This window comes from Lontra canadensis, unplaced genomic scaffold (assembly GCF_010015895.1).
Source record: "Lontra canadensis isolate GAN:19392208 unplaced genomic scaffold, GSC_riverotter_1.0 scaffold5, whole genome shotgun sequence".
Taxonomy (NCBI): Eukaryota; Metazoa; Chordata; class Mammalia; order Carnivora; family Mustelidae; genus Lontra; species Lontra canadensis.
In genome coordinates, this window is record NW_022630999.1 from 23,609,020 (window position 1) to 23,622,615 (window position 13,596).

General features: G+C 39.9%; 1 protein-coding gene across 4 annotated transcripts in view; it reads right to left on the bottom strand.

The window, feature by feature from the left end:
* EBF1 (EBF transcription factor 1) overlaps positions 1 to 13,596 on the bottom strand; it is a 382,386-nt gene that overhangs the window by 67,437 nt on the left and 301,353 nt on the right. For all 4 annotated transcript variants that reach the window (XM_032851685.1, XM_032851684.1, XM_032851683.1 and 1 more), the window contains exon 10: positions 10,756 to 10,882. In XM_032851685.1, coding sequence (XP_032707576.1) covers positions 10,756 to 10,882 — 127 coding nt within the window. The remainder of the gene's footprint in view (positions 1 to 10,755; positions 10,883 to 13,596) is intronic.

A 13,596-nucleotide genomic window follows, 5' to 3' on the forward strand; every position in this document is an offset into this window, starting at 1 on the left:
ACACAGTTCACTTATTCCTAAAACTGAAAAGCTTTATGTTAGGAAAATGGGGGAATGCCTTCTATTCAAGACCATGTTCTACTCTGACACAAACACTGTTAAAAGTCCTATGGAAGAAAAGATGTGGCTATCCAACAATAGGGGAATGACTAAGTAAATTATGATGCAGCCACAAAAGGGACTATTGTATATCTGATAAAATGCACTTAGAAAGAATCAGAATTAGCAGAGGAAATTTTTTTTTACCATTTAAATTAAAAGAAGGATGCAAAATCAGATAAACATCTTGTGATATACTGATAAAAATTCATAAGAGTAACACAAAGATATTAGAAAACTAAAAAATATTAATACTGATTGTTTCTGAGGGGTGGGATAATGGATCTCTTCATACTTTCTGTGTTGACAAAATTTTCTGTATAAGTATGCATTACGTTCATAATGATACAACTTGTTTAAACCATGAAAGGCTTCCTTTCTCTGTCTCTCTTTAAAAAAAAAAAAAAAAAAAGGAAGGGTGGGTGCCTGGATGGCTCAGTTAGTTGAATCTATGACTCTTGATTTTGGCTCAGGTCATAATCTCAGGGTGGTGAGATTGAACCCCACATGGGGTTTCAGACTCAATAGGGATTCTGCTTGGGATTCTCTCTCTCCCTCTCCCTCTCCCCTCCTCCCCATTCTCTCTCTCTCTCTCTCTCTCTCTCTCAAAAAAAATAAAAAGTATGTATAGAAAGAAAAAAAAAAAAATATATATATATGGCTTCAGTTCCTATCAGACCTCACATGTCCTAGAAATACCCACAGTCTCCCATCACCAACAATTAAATTTGAGGGGATCACATAATTCCAAAAATGAATGAGCTGAAGAAGCAGCCCAGGAGGTTTTCCACTATGCAGGCTCTGGTTTCCCTTGACCAGGGTCCAAATCCTGGCTCCTCCTTTCATCAACTACATTACCCTGGGGAAGTCACTTTATCTCTCTAAGTTTTCTTATAAAATGGGCTAATAATAGAGCCGGCCTCACGCAGATTCTCAGGGGGGAAACGTTTTACATTTCAGTAACACAGAGAGGAAGAAGATTGAAAGAGACACAGTGTAAAAAAAAAAAAAAGTGTGGAAAAGGAGGGGATGATAAGATAAAACTGAAGAAAGGTTGTCAGAAGGGTGAAAAGCCAGCAGCGAGAAAAGAGAAAAGAAGAATTTAAAACTCTATCAGGGAATGTTGCTATCCTGGGGAGAGGGGCTGCTGGGAGGGACCTAAATTTCCTACATAATTGTCATTATTTTGGACTTGATTCAACTTCAGAAATGTTAAGCCTCTTACATAAGTTCCCATTTTTAGTACGGAAAGTACTGCTTCATAGGGCAAGGGGGCAAATTTATGGAACTCATAGACCCTCAAGGTTGGTTTAAGTTGAAAACAGACAGCTCCACATTCTGTAGTTGAATGACCATCGGGGAGCTGGAACCAATCTCTGAGACATCAGGCCCCCTGAGATATGAGACCCTTGGAGCAATGCACTCACTCATTTGGGGTTGGCTGGTGGGTCTCAACCGATGTGTACACCAAAGAATGCAGGTATAGGACTACTGATCTGTGCTGGGGGTTTTCAGGAAAAAAAAAAGAGACCACCAGAACCTAAATTCAAGGTATCTATGCTACAACAAGATAAGATTATGGAATAAGATTCTACCAAGAGTCTACCAAGATGTGGAATGATTATGAAAGACTAAAAGTTGTTTTTAAATTTATAACACCTATGTTTTCTTACACATGTTTCCTCCATATTGCTAAGTGAAGAAATGAATCACGCACTATGATGTAAGGTCTCACCCTATTTTGGTGATGAGGCAGATATATGCATACGAAGAAGAAAGACATAGGCCATTAAAAATATTAACAGTTAACACTTATTGAGTATTTAATGTTTTAAAAACTGGTAGAAGTATGAGCGACTTTAATATTATTTTAATAATTTTTCAATTAATATTTCTGAAATTATCTGAAATCACTAGGTACTATGTTGTAATAAAGAAAAAAAACAAGCTTGAATGCTCTAGTGGACCCCACATCACTTAGTTAACAAGGAACAGAAGACTAGCACCCACACCACTGTAAACATGGGCAAAAAAAAACCCCAAAACAAAAAACAAACAAACAAACAAAAACAGAAAATAACCGTCCACCAAACATTTGGAATAAGCCTTAGAAAAGGAGAAAAAGAAAAAAATTTAATTTTTTTACCCACTCCACCGCACCCCCCCCCCCCGCCAAAGATGTTAGAGAAACTTACAACATACACAGTTAAAAACCTGAAAGGTTAATTTATCATGATGCTGGATAAAAACAAAAACAAAAGCCTTGAAGACCTCCAAATAGTTTATTGGCTTTGAAAACCAAATCATGTTATATCATGCTAAATAGATTAGAGGTTCAAGACTCTCTAGTGTTGCATTATGTTGGCAAGAATACATATAAAGCTCCGTCCCTACCTTTATTGTTAATAGCTTTCTAATCCCTGACCAGAAATTTATAGTTTAGAAATGGCCACACATCTTAAAGATTAAAGCCATGTGACAAATAGTTCATGTCCCTTAATAACCAAATCACATGCCTTAGATTGGGGCAGCTTATCTGCCTTTTCCTTCTATATGGTTTCTTTGGTAGGAAATACTTTATATCCCTATTACATGAATGATGAATGGGGCCGTTGGTTATGGTCTGTTATTTGCCTGGCTGTAGTCAATATGTTTTCTTTGGACAGGGATTTCTGTGATTTATCTCTCTCCCGGCCTTATCACTTATTAACTCTGGGTAGACAGGAAAAAGCCAAGGTTGTATATAAGGCCTAGTGGCCATTTAGACTTCTAATGTCAGTGAAAATATCCCTTTTAATGATCCTGTTACACTAGCTACTCAAGTCCTGATTACACTCCACTCCAAATAGGAAATAAAGGTCATATTTCTTGGAAAGTATGTACATAAAATATGCAAAATAATATGCTTCCTTCAGACCAGCTTTATTCTTTGCAGAAACGGCTTTCATTTTATAGATGTCACAGAAGTACAATGGGTACTTCTAGTGATTCTTGTTGCCGTTGTCCCTGTTATGGCACCAAGAGTGTTTAACTTTACGAACACCAGAGGGTTCGGGATCACCAGTCACATCAACATACATCAGATCAGGGGCAATCACGTTTTGTGAAAAAGCTCCCTTCTGCTGAGAAGAGGCTTGGGATTTGCCCTCTGGATCACAAAAGCAAAAAGAATAAACATTCTCTCTGCCTTGAGTTCTTTTCTTTGTGTGTGAATGGCTCATTTAGAGTAATATTCAAGACATGTGGACAAGAGCAGCCTGTTAATTTTTCTTTCTTCTTGAATCTTTTCCAATTAGGACACCGTGAAGACAGAACTGCTAGTCCGGTGTTCTTGACACAACCCTCTCTCAGCTGAATCCTAAGTGAAAACAATCTGATAGAAGAGAAAACACACTCTTGCCTTCCTTTCCCTGATTCTCCCAGAGTCTGCCTAGGCTTGTCTTCCTAACAATTAACATATGTGTAGAAATTACCCTTTGCAGAACATTTTTATACCCATTCTTTCTTTCACTGATACTCGTAAGACCCTGGGGATGCCCAGAGGAGGAATGGCCCCTTCATCCATTAGGCTGAAGAAGCCAAAGTCCTGCTAGCTTTAAGCCCTCTCTCTCCTCACCCGTGTCCAGCCCAGCTCCAGGACCAGTCTACTTCCTCTTCAATGCCTCTTGAATTCTCTCACTTCATTCCATCTCCACCCATTATCACCTGAATTAAAGTCACCAAATCTCTCTCCCAGACTACTGCAGTGACCTCTTAACAGGTCTGCCAATATCCATTCTGGGTTTCTATGTGCCATCCAGCCAGAGATTTTTGCTTTTGTTTTTTCAAGACGCGGATCTAGTCATGTCTCAGACGCTTCAAGGACTGCCCATTGTTCTTAAGATGACAACTTAACTCCTCCCCATGACTTATAAGACTGCACAAGCTTGCCCCTGCCCACTTCTCCAGCCTTCTCTGTCATCATTCTCCTCTCTCTTAATTTGGCAGCCTCACTAGAATTTTTCCAGCCTTCCAAGATGCCACATTTGCTCCCATTCAATGCCTTCTTACATGTCCTCTATGCTGGAACACTCACTCTCTTTCCCCAACCTCATCCTTCTCCCACTCTCCACCTATTGTCAGGTTAACTCTTAATCATCCTTCAAACCTCAGCTCATCTTTTTCTGAGGAAAAATACCTCTAACTACCAGTTTGGGTACCTTTTTAATATATGCTTATTAGAACTCAGTTCCTAACTTTTTGGACACTCACTAAATTTGAAAGAGTAAACTTAGAAATGTTTACATTCCCTCATAAACCATAAGGTCAATGAGAACAGAGATTATGTCTTGTTTTGCTCAGTGCTGTTTTAGAATATTGCCCAAACTGGTTTAGAACATTGTCTAGAATAGAACAGGCAATTCAAAAATATTTATAAGCTGAATGAATGAACGGAAAGAATCACTAATAATTAGAACACAGATCTTTGATTCCTACTCTACTGACTAAAAAGAAACAATTTCTTTAATCATGATGAAAGCTGACATGTATTTAATGTCAACCAAAATTTGCTCTAATGGTTTTCGAAAGAAACACTATCTGCCTCTCTCTTATCGAGTTTACTTTTAAGGAGCACTCACACTGTACCAGGTACGATCAGCACTGCATTACCTACATTGATCCATTTACTTCTTAGATAAAGATACTATTAAAATATTCCCATTTTACATGCAAGAAAATGAAGAACATTTATGATACAGATCCAGCCCATATTTTCTTTAACAGAAACCCTACTACTGTGTTCTCCTTTGGGTAAAACTTCAAGTGAAAGGGGATAGATTCTTAATTAACAGCTCTTATTTACATTCCATGTCATCTAGAGCACAAAAATCAATGAGGACCCATCGATCCTGGGCAATATGTCAATCAATTATTAGAGAACATCTATTGAAAGTGAGATACTGGGTCACGTTGTTTCAACACAGTGTACAAAATAGTATAAGATCAGGGAAGGAGGACTCTTCCCTTCCAGAGCTTGTGGACTTTTTGTGATTTGTGTACCTAGGTACAGAACAAGAGATCTAAAGGCAAAGGAAGTGAAGGACAATGGAATGGCTTAAGCATATTCAACAAAAGACATCCAAGGATATAAACTCTTCTAGTCAATCAAGATGAGCCATAGGGGACATCAAGGTTGCCTAGTGTAATTGGCTCATTTTACATTGAAGTAACTAGAATGTGGACTATGGAAGCAACGTGTCCCAGTTAACAGCAGAGCTGGGGCTACCGGGCCTCCTTGTTCACAGCCCAGTGCTCTGCCCACTACACTAAAGTGGCTAGAAAACACTTCAGAAGGGCAACAGAGTTTGAGCCTGATCTCACAGGGGAATTACCATGTCCTGCATTGCTAAATATGAAGTCAGCCTGAGGCCTAATGAGGAGACTGGTCTGAGTGACGCTGAGAGCTCAGGAAGCCGTGAAGTTGGCCCAGCATGGGGGCTGGGCCACATATCACATACAGTGGGCAGAAGGGGAAGCTTTCTATGCAGGGTAATGCCATGACAGTGGCTTTTCCAAAACCTAACCCAACGATTATTAGTGTGGGAAGAGGCTAACGAACATGAGAGTCATTAGGCATGAACGCTTTACGTTCCCTTACAACCAATGACTTTGTTTATCCCCAGGGTGGCAGCCTTCATTTGTGGAGATGGTTTTCAAGAACTGGTAACAGAGCCTTCTGGCCTTGAAACTTTTGAACCTGGAATTAAAGTGATTACAACCTAACCACCTTTGTTGAGGAGGCTCGTGATGGACCTACCCATGTTACTATGGCCTCCAGAGGAAGGGCTAGAATTTGAATGGAAACAAGAAGACATGTGTGTGTTTCTCCTGAAAAATCAACACCAGAGAACTTTATAAATTAGGGCTGCCTTATTAAAATATTTGTTGTTTGAGGCTATTCCTGAGAAAGTATTTGTTATATCAAAATTGTTATATTCATATTTATTAATCTCTTTTTCTTGCTACCTTATTCATACTTTGCTCTTTTTATTTGTGGTTGATTGCTGTTACTGGTTTCTTTTATTTATGGATGTCTACTGTTCTGTTATTAAAAATCCTAAAGGACATCTCTTAGACCTCTAGGAAATGATGGTGAAGATAAACAATACACGTAAAATATTTACACCATGGTAGGGACTCAGCAAGAAATGAATGAATTAATGTAATAACAATGGCCATCATCTATCAATAGAAATGACTAATATCTGGCTGGTGCTCATACTAGCTCATGAAAAGTGCTTTACATATATTTTCCTGATACTAAAACAAACCCTGGGATTATTCCCTTGCAAAGAATAGGCAACTGTGGTTCAAAGCCATCACATGATGTCCCCAAAATAACCTCCATCGTGAGTGGTAGAGCTAAGCGTTCCAACTACACCCTTCTAGTCTTGAACCCAAGCCCTTCATCACTAGGTCATTTTGTCTCCTTGGGAGTGAGAGGAAAGAATGGGAGGAGAAAAGAAAAGGTGGGGATATGGAGAGGAAAAAAGGGAAGGGGAAGAAAATAAAAGAAACAGGGAGAAAAAAGGAAAACTTGAAAGACATGGTGCATCAAGTCCCACAGAGCACATACAGCCAAGGTGACCCCTCCTACATGCAAAGCTGTCTTGGGCATGAGGTACACACAGGAAGTATTTCCAGGAAGAATTTTCATTTCAAAGTCAATTCTGAAACTAACATACAGAAATTGGAGTTAGTCTTTCCACAAGGGCAGGAAATTTGGTAAAAAATCCTTAGAACAGTGGAACTTGGTGACAGAATGATCTGAGAAGTGGCCTAACCACATTCACTGGGGCTTTCCGCAGCTTGATGGAGAGCAGGCGTCCATAGCTCTCCATGCCCACCTGAGCTAGTCAGACCCTGTCCTGGTGGCTTACTCTCCTCGTCAGTTTCTCCAAAGATGGCAACTTTTCCAGTGGAGAAAGAACAGTGATGAGGCAAAACTGGATTTGGCCACTTCTCATCAGGGAAACCAATTCTAGAAGTTAGAAGAAGCATCTTAAAGGCTTCTTAGAGTCCTTTATCAGCTCTTGAGGTTACTTAAATCTTCGCAGGAGAGATTACAATTCTAAAAGATCCAAGTCCCTTAAAGATGTGGCAACAGCAGGAAAACAAGCTGGGAGACGAACAAAGGTATTGGGGAGACCTCTTTCCATGGCACTGGGGGTTTATGGTGGATTTACTTCCTATAGGACTGATGGACCAGACCCCAGGAGAGGGCTTTGAAAACAGTCCTGTCATTAGAAAGAGGTTTTGTTTCCTTCTATCAGGAAACATTATTTAAAATTTAAACTCAGCTTTGCCCTGAATTTACAGAAGAATAACAGAATACAATAAGCAGGATCCGGGAAGTACTATTTGTTCTGATCAAGTTGGGATTCCCTTTGCTCCCTCACAGATTGGGCGAACACAGAGACTTGCACATCTGGCGGCTGAGAATTCCCCGTGTCCCCGATCTGAAGAATCGATGATGGAGAGCAGCGTTCCCACTCCTTACAAGTGGAGCCAGCTTGCAGGCAATCTGTGTTTAGTCAAATTCTTTCCTCCCGTCCCAAAAAGTCTGCCTTTATTTGCATAGATTAGGCCATGCTGTTCCTGTCTCAGGTTTTTTTCTTTTTAAACAATTATGGATTTTTAGAGACTTCTACATACACACACCCAAACTCCCTCACACACTCAGCAAACTGCAACAGTGCTTAAATTAGGGTGGTGAGTTTTCAGTCCCTGGATATGCCCCCCCAACCTTTTTTTAAGGGAAAAATTCCAAGTGACATTCCACTAAGAAACAAGACGTTGGCTCAGCCTGTCCAGAGAATCAAGCTTCACATCTTGAAACGCTATGGAAGTTAAAGAAAATGAAGTGGGATCTTCTGTGGGTTGACAGAAAAGGATAGCTGCACGTTCACTATGGCCTGTAAGGTTGTTTGGATATAAAGAACAGAAAGGTTTTATGGCCATCTCTGCCTTGGTTGGTCAGTGGTGACAAGCAAAGAGGTAAACTGAGTAAATCAGGAGCACCAGCTGTGAACAAGTGATCCTAGGTAGGGGTATTCAATGCTAATTAAGAGGCCACATGTAGCTCACAAATTAACAGAGATTCCCCTACGTTAGCAATGTGGTAATGTCCCAGGAAGCTAACAGGTAACTCAATCAGTGGAGAAGTTTCTGTGGTAATTTCTTCAAAATGTTCTTTCTCCAATGCGGAGAGAAGTTAAACTCTCTCCTAGAATGCTTAATAGAGTACGTCTTCTTGTCTGTTTCCCACAGTTTAAGGCAAGATCAGAAGAAGCATTTTCTCAGACTTTAAATTTCCCACACACATACACACATGCATCACACCCAGGATTTCTCTCTCTTAGCCCTATCTATTTTGCTAGACTTGCAAATCCATCGCTTTTTATCTTTGATCCTAATTCCTGTATGATACAGGTTTTCCAAGATGTTATTTCTTAAATTGAAGGCAATTTTTTTTAGTGGTTAAAAAAATTCCAAAGCATAATGGGTCCCTAGCTATTTTCTTTTGAGAACTTAAGTAATTTAGTGGGGATGATTTTTTTTTTTTAAACTTTTACAGCCAGGTGGCTCAAGGGGATATTTTGTTGAACACTGATTAAAAATAATTTCTTCTAAATGAGACCTGACCACAAAATGGAACCATTAATGGGCAGGGATGTTGTCACCAAAGCGGAATCATGCCTGATTGCCTCCTGTACCTCCCACCACACAGGCATTTTCTTCTTCTTCTTTTTCTTCTCCTTTTTCTTGTTCTTAATAGCAGAGTAAATAAGCAGCCAGCAAGGCCTAAATGTTTTTGGCCAAAAACAGAGTCCAAACTCCTCAGAGAAAACATTTGGCCTCTGTGGTTTTGTAATATGTTCCAGAACACCGAGTTCAGTGAGGAACATTGTGAAAAACTCCCATCCACTGGAATGATGGTGGGGAATGTTACAGTATCAGAAGTTTCAATTGGTCCTTTTCCTGCAGGCCCATAATGAGGCTTGTAAAAAAAGAAAAAATAGTGCTATGTGGAAGTTCTCATGGGAAAAATGAATGGCAAGAAATCCTAGCTTTAAAAGAAACAGCTAATCTGCTAGTTTGATTGTTCTTCAAAACTTACGCTGAACCAATGAGCCTAATTAAAAACACTTGGCCTACTTCTATAAAGCATCATAGCTTTCTCTATGCTTCGTTTGTATACACCACAAAACTCCAGATAGACTATTATTTTTTCAAGTGCTCACTAACAAAGTGCTGACTTTGTTGGGATGGCTGAGCTAATTTCTTGAACTCAGTGTGAAACCTTAGCTAAACAAAATTGTGGTAATTTTCCTTAATTTGTAAAAGTGATTGGAGTGCAAACAAAATTTTCCTCTTGGGTCAATCCTATAATTTTCAATTAACTAAAACTAATCGTCAGGCAGGCACCAAACCTGCATTTTGTTTAAAGGGCTGGGAGGCATTTCCAAGGGTCAGAATACATTAGTTGTTTTTATAATTTTGAGAGAGAAGGGGAGAGAGAGAGAGAGAGATTGAGACTAACAAGCATGGTTGGTTTTGTTCCTGGTATTAAAATACAAAAAGGAAAGATGCTTTGAGGTAAAATGTCACAGCAAAATAAAATCTGTCCATTTAATTGTATGGCTATAATTAGGATGTGTTAAGAGAGTTCTCTCTTCACTGCTCTGGATCTTCTTCGTGCGGAAGAAACCTACACTCTATACTTAGGCCCTGTGGTCCTCTACTGAATGAAGAAGGAAACGTGGTACCAGTTCTTGGAGACAATTACCTGGGGATGACAGGTCGTAAGCAGAGGGCCTAGAATGTCACTACTCCCAGTGAGACCCATGGACCAAGATCAACAGTCTCCCCTGGGAGTTTGTTAGAAAGGCAGAGTCTCAGGTCCCACCCAGGGCTACTGAATCAGAATCTGATTTATAGAAAGATCTGTGGGTGTTTCGGTTAGCACATTACAATCAGAGGATCTCCTGAAGTACACAATGGACGCTTGGGCTGCGTGCTTGCATTTCCACGGGGAACCTGCCTGGTTCTCTCCATCTGATGGGGTGGTCAATTCACCCCCACTCTGTAACCCTACCTTCTCACCACAAGGCAGATCTGTGTGCCAAGGCTGTTTGGGGAGGGCAAAACGCACTTTATAGGAGAAGGAAGCACCAACCCAGAATGAAATAGGAAATTACCAACTCCCCAGCTATGACCAGGCTGAAGAAAGTTGTCCTGTTCATTTAAGCATATCCGTACTCCACAAAGCAAATAAACCCCAACACAGATGGCTTAATGTACAGAGAGACTGAAGTGCCTACCACTTCTTCCCCCTTTCCTTACTTCTCAGGCTGCTTCTTAGGTATCCAATCGGTTTTTTTCTACCAAACCTCTCATTCAACATGGACACCCAGATGAAGTCTTAAATAATGATATACTAATATTAACAATAATAGCAAGTCATCTGGTCATCTATACGGTGAAATGGACAAGGAAAGACGGTCCTACAAATGAGATTTTAAAATACAATGCCCGTGTAGACATACAAGATAAAGCAAAACACACACAAATCCGAGGAAAATCTCTGTGTCCACCATCTGCAACGGTTCTTACCTGTGTAAATGAATCTTCCCGGTGTCCCTTTGCAGAACTGTTTCGACTTGTAGGACAATGTGACTTCTACAACACCAGGGATGTGCCGGGGAGGTGTCTGCACACGGATGGCATGAGGCGTAATCAGCTGGGGAAGACAGTGGGGAGAAAACTGTCACTGCGATATGTAAAGGACTCATTTCACAGCCTTCCCATCAGCTCTCAATAAACATAGCTTTAAAACACATAATTAACCTGTCAGTGTTTACATGCTATCTTGATGGAACCTGTATCAAAGACACTGACAACAATATTTACAAGCACTCCGAGCACAGCCACAACAACTTTATCTGAGTTTCCCTATACAGCAGGCACGCGGCTTCCTGGTTTGAAAAGTGAACCTGGCCTAATGGAATGATTCATCTACTACGGGATATCCTTTGGAAAATCTCTGTTTGAGGCAGACACCCCCATCAGAGCTGAGCACTGCCATGCCTCTCCAGAAGCTGGTGGGCCTGGTGTTTGAACTGAGACCTTGAACATGTGGAAAACACAGAAGTAGGAAATCAGTGGACCAAGGCACTCTGATTAGCTGCAGAGCCCACGTACAAAATACCCCTAAAGACCATTTGGTGCATTAACTACCAGAGGTGCAATCAAAGAGCTTTAAAGGGGAAACTGCCTCCCTGGAATAGCTTAGAGATCTGGCAGAACTAAGGACTGTCCATAAAAGGGAAGTGGAAGTTTGGGGAGGGGGCTGCAGAATGATCCCTGGTCCATTATGCTAGGCCACGTGCACAATGAGAACGTTCATTTCTGAACCCTGTTGGCAATCAGATTACACCGAGAAGCAGAATTTATTTTTTATTACTCTTATCTTTGTTTATGTAACTGGAATGTTATTAATGGTCATAAAACTGGCATTATCTCGTTCTTTGAAAAATCCAACCCTGGCATTTGACTGCTTGACCTCTGATGGCGCTGGATTCTACACGTCTCTCTCTATGGTTTCGGTCATTGCCCACTTCTTGACTCCTATCAGAGTCATTTGTACAATATTTTTGGTACTGAGTCAGTATACAATGGATTAGCACTTGGGTTTGTACTAACTTATGAGGATAACTTAGAAGAAGCCTTTTTTTTTTTTTTTAAATGGGCAAACCAGACCTAATGCAAATGTTTTGCCCAGAAAATTACAGGTGGCACTATTGAAAGAACCACAGGCAACACTGTGAAAATCAAGGTATCAGCCCTTGGGGCCCACCTGAGTAAACTGTCCTAGCACCAAGTCCCAGGGAAAAGAATCTGAGAAAGTTACTACTGTGAAAGTCCACGAGTAATTTCTGTCAAATGCTCTTTTTTGAAACATAAAGAAAAGGCCATCTGCATAAAAGTCATTTTAGCTTAGTAATTAAAAATGTCTGTCCCTTTCTGTAGAATGTATGGAGTCTTCGCTTATTTGCTGGAGACACTTGAAAGATATTTCAAGAAGATCATGCTTATGTGGGACCCCTGGAGACTGAGTTCATCTCCATGGCTGAGTGTTTCAGATGGCTAGAGTTTTAACCAGAAAAGCACACAAAAAAGTATTTATTTCAAATTTTGTCCTTTTCATATTTAATTTCTTTCAAAATCATTGCATTTTTTTCCTAAAATAAGCAAAGTATATATACTTCAATTTACCCTTGATGAATCAAGATCGTCATTTGGAATACTCATTATCTATTGCTGTATTATAGAAAAGCCTTCTTAGTGACTACTGAGGTATGAGGATCTATTTTCCCCTGCACTAAATGGCCTTAGATCACTACAATTTTTAAGTTATTTCTAGTTTATTCACTTTCTTGTCTTTTTTCTCCTGGTGTGCTTTGCACCTTCTAATCTGCACTTCTAATCTATAAGCATCAGAATCAGGAAATCACGTTTACTATTGTACACAGAACAGAAGAAAGAAAGAGGTTCTGAAGGGCAGTAAAAGATGATAATTCAAAGTCAAGCGCATGTTTAATCGCAAGTTGTCAAAGTGTTTTTGCAATGGTGGGAATTCACTCTTGGTGAGCCCTTAGGAGGTATCTTCCACGTTGCTGAGGAATTTACACATAGACACTAATTTGGTCAGATCAATGACCACATTATTGTTACTGTTAGTATTATCCCTTTTTCTTTTTTCCCAGATGTGAAAATGCAATCCTTAAATTGCTGAGTTGCTTACACAAAGATTACTCTTGTTGGCACAACTTAGAGCAGAACATGACACTGATGCAGCTCAAAAAATGACCAGGACAAACCCTTGCTACCTAATCATCCTAATCATAGAGAAGAACTTGTTCATATGGAAACTTTTTATTTATTTTTTATTTTTTTAATTTTTTTAATAATATTTTATTTATTTGACAGACAGAGATCACAAGTAGGCAGAGAGGCAGGCAGAGAAGAAGCAGGCTCCCTGCTGAGCAGAGAGCTGGATGTGGGGCTCGATCCCAGGACCCTGGGATCATAACCTGAGCCGAAGGCAGAGGCTTTAACCCACTGAGCCACCCAGGCACCCCCTCATATGGAAACTTTTTAAAGGAAGTAATAAACTCAAACTTTTCAGATCCCAAGATGGGTGTGGGTGTTTTTTTCTATCCCCATTCTATATCCATTTCTCATTTGCTGCCTGGTCCTTTGCTATATTTTTGATGATGGAAGTCGCCATATTGTTAGATTCCAAATAGGCCATATGTTTCTATTTTTAAGAGTTATTTAGGATGTAGAGTTAGATCAATTCACAATAACACTTAGGAGAACTTATAGTCAGTTAGAAAATACTTCACCTGCCCTCCTTTTCAGGAGAAATAAATTTTAAAAGGTGGAAAGATA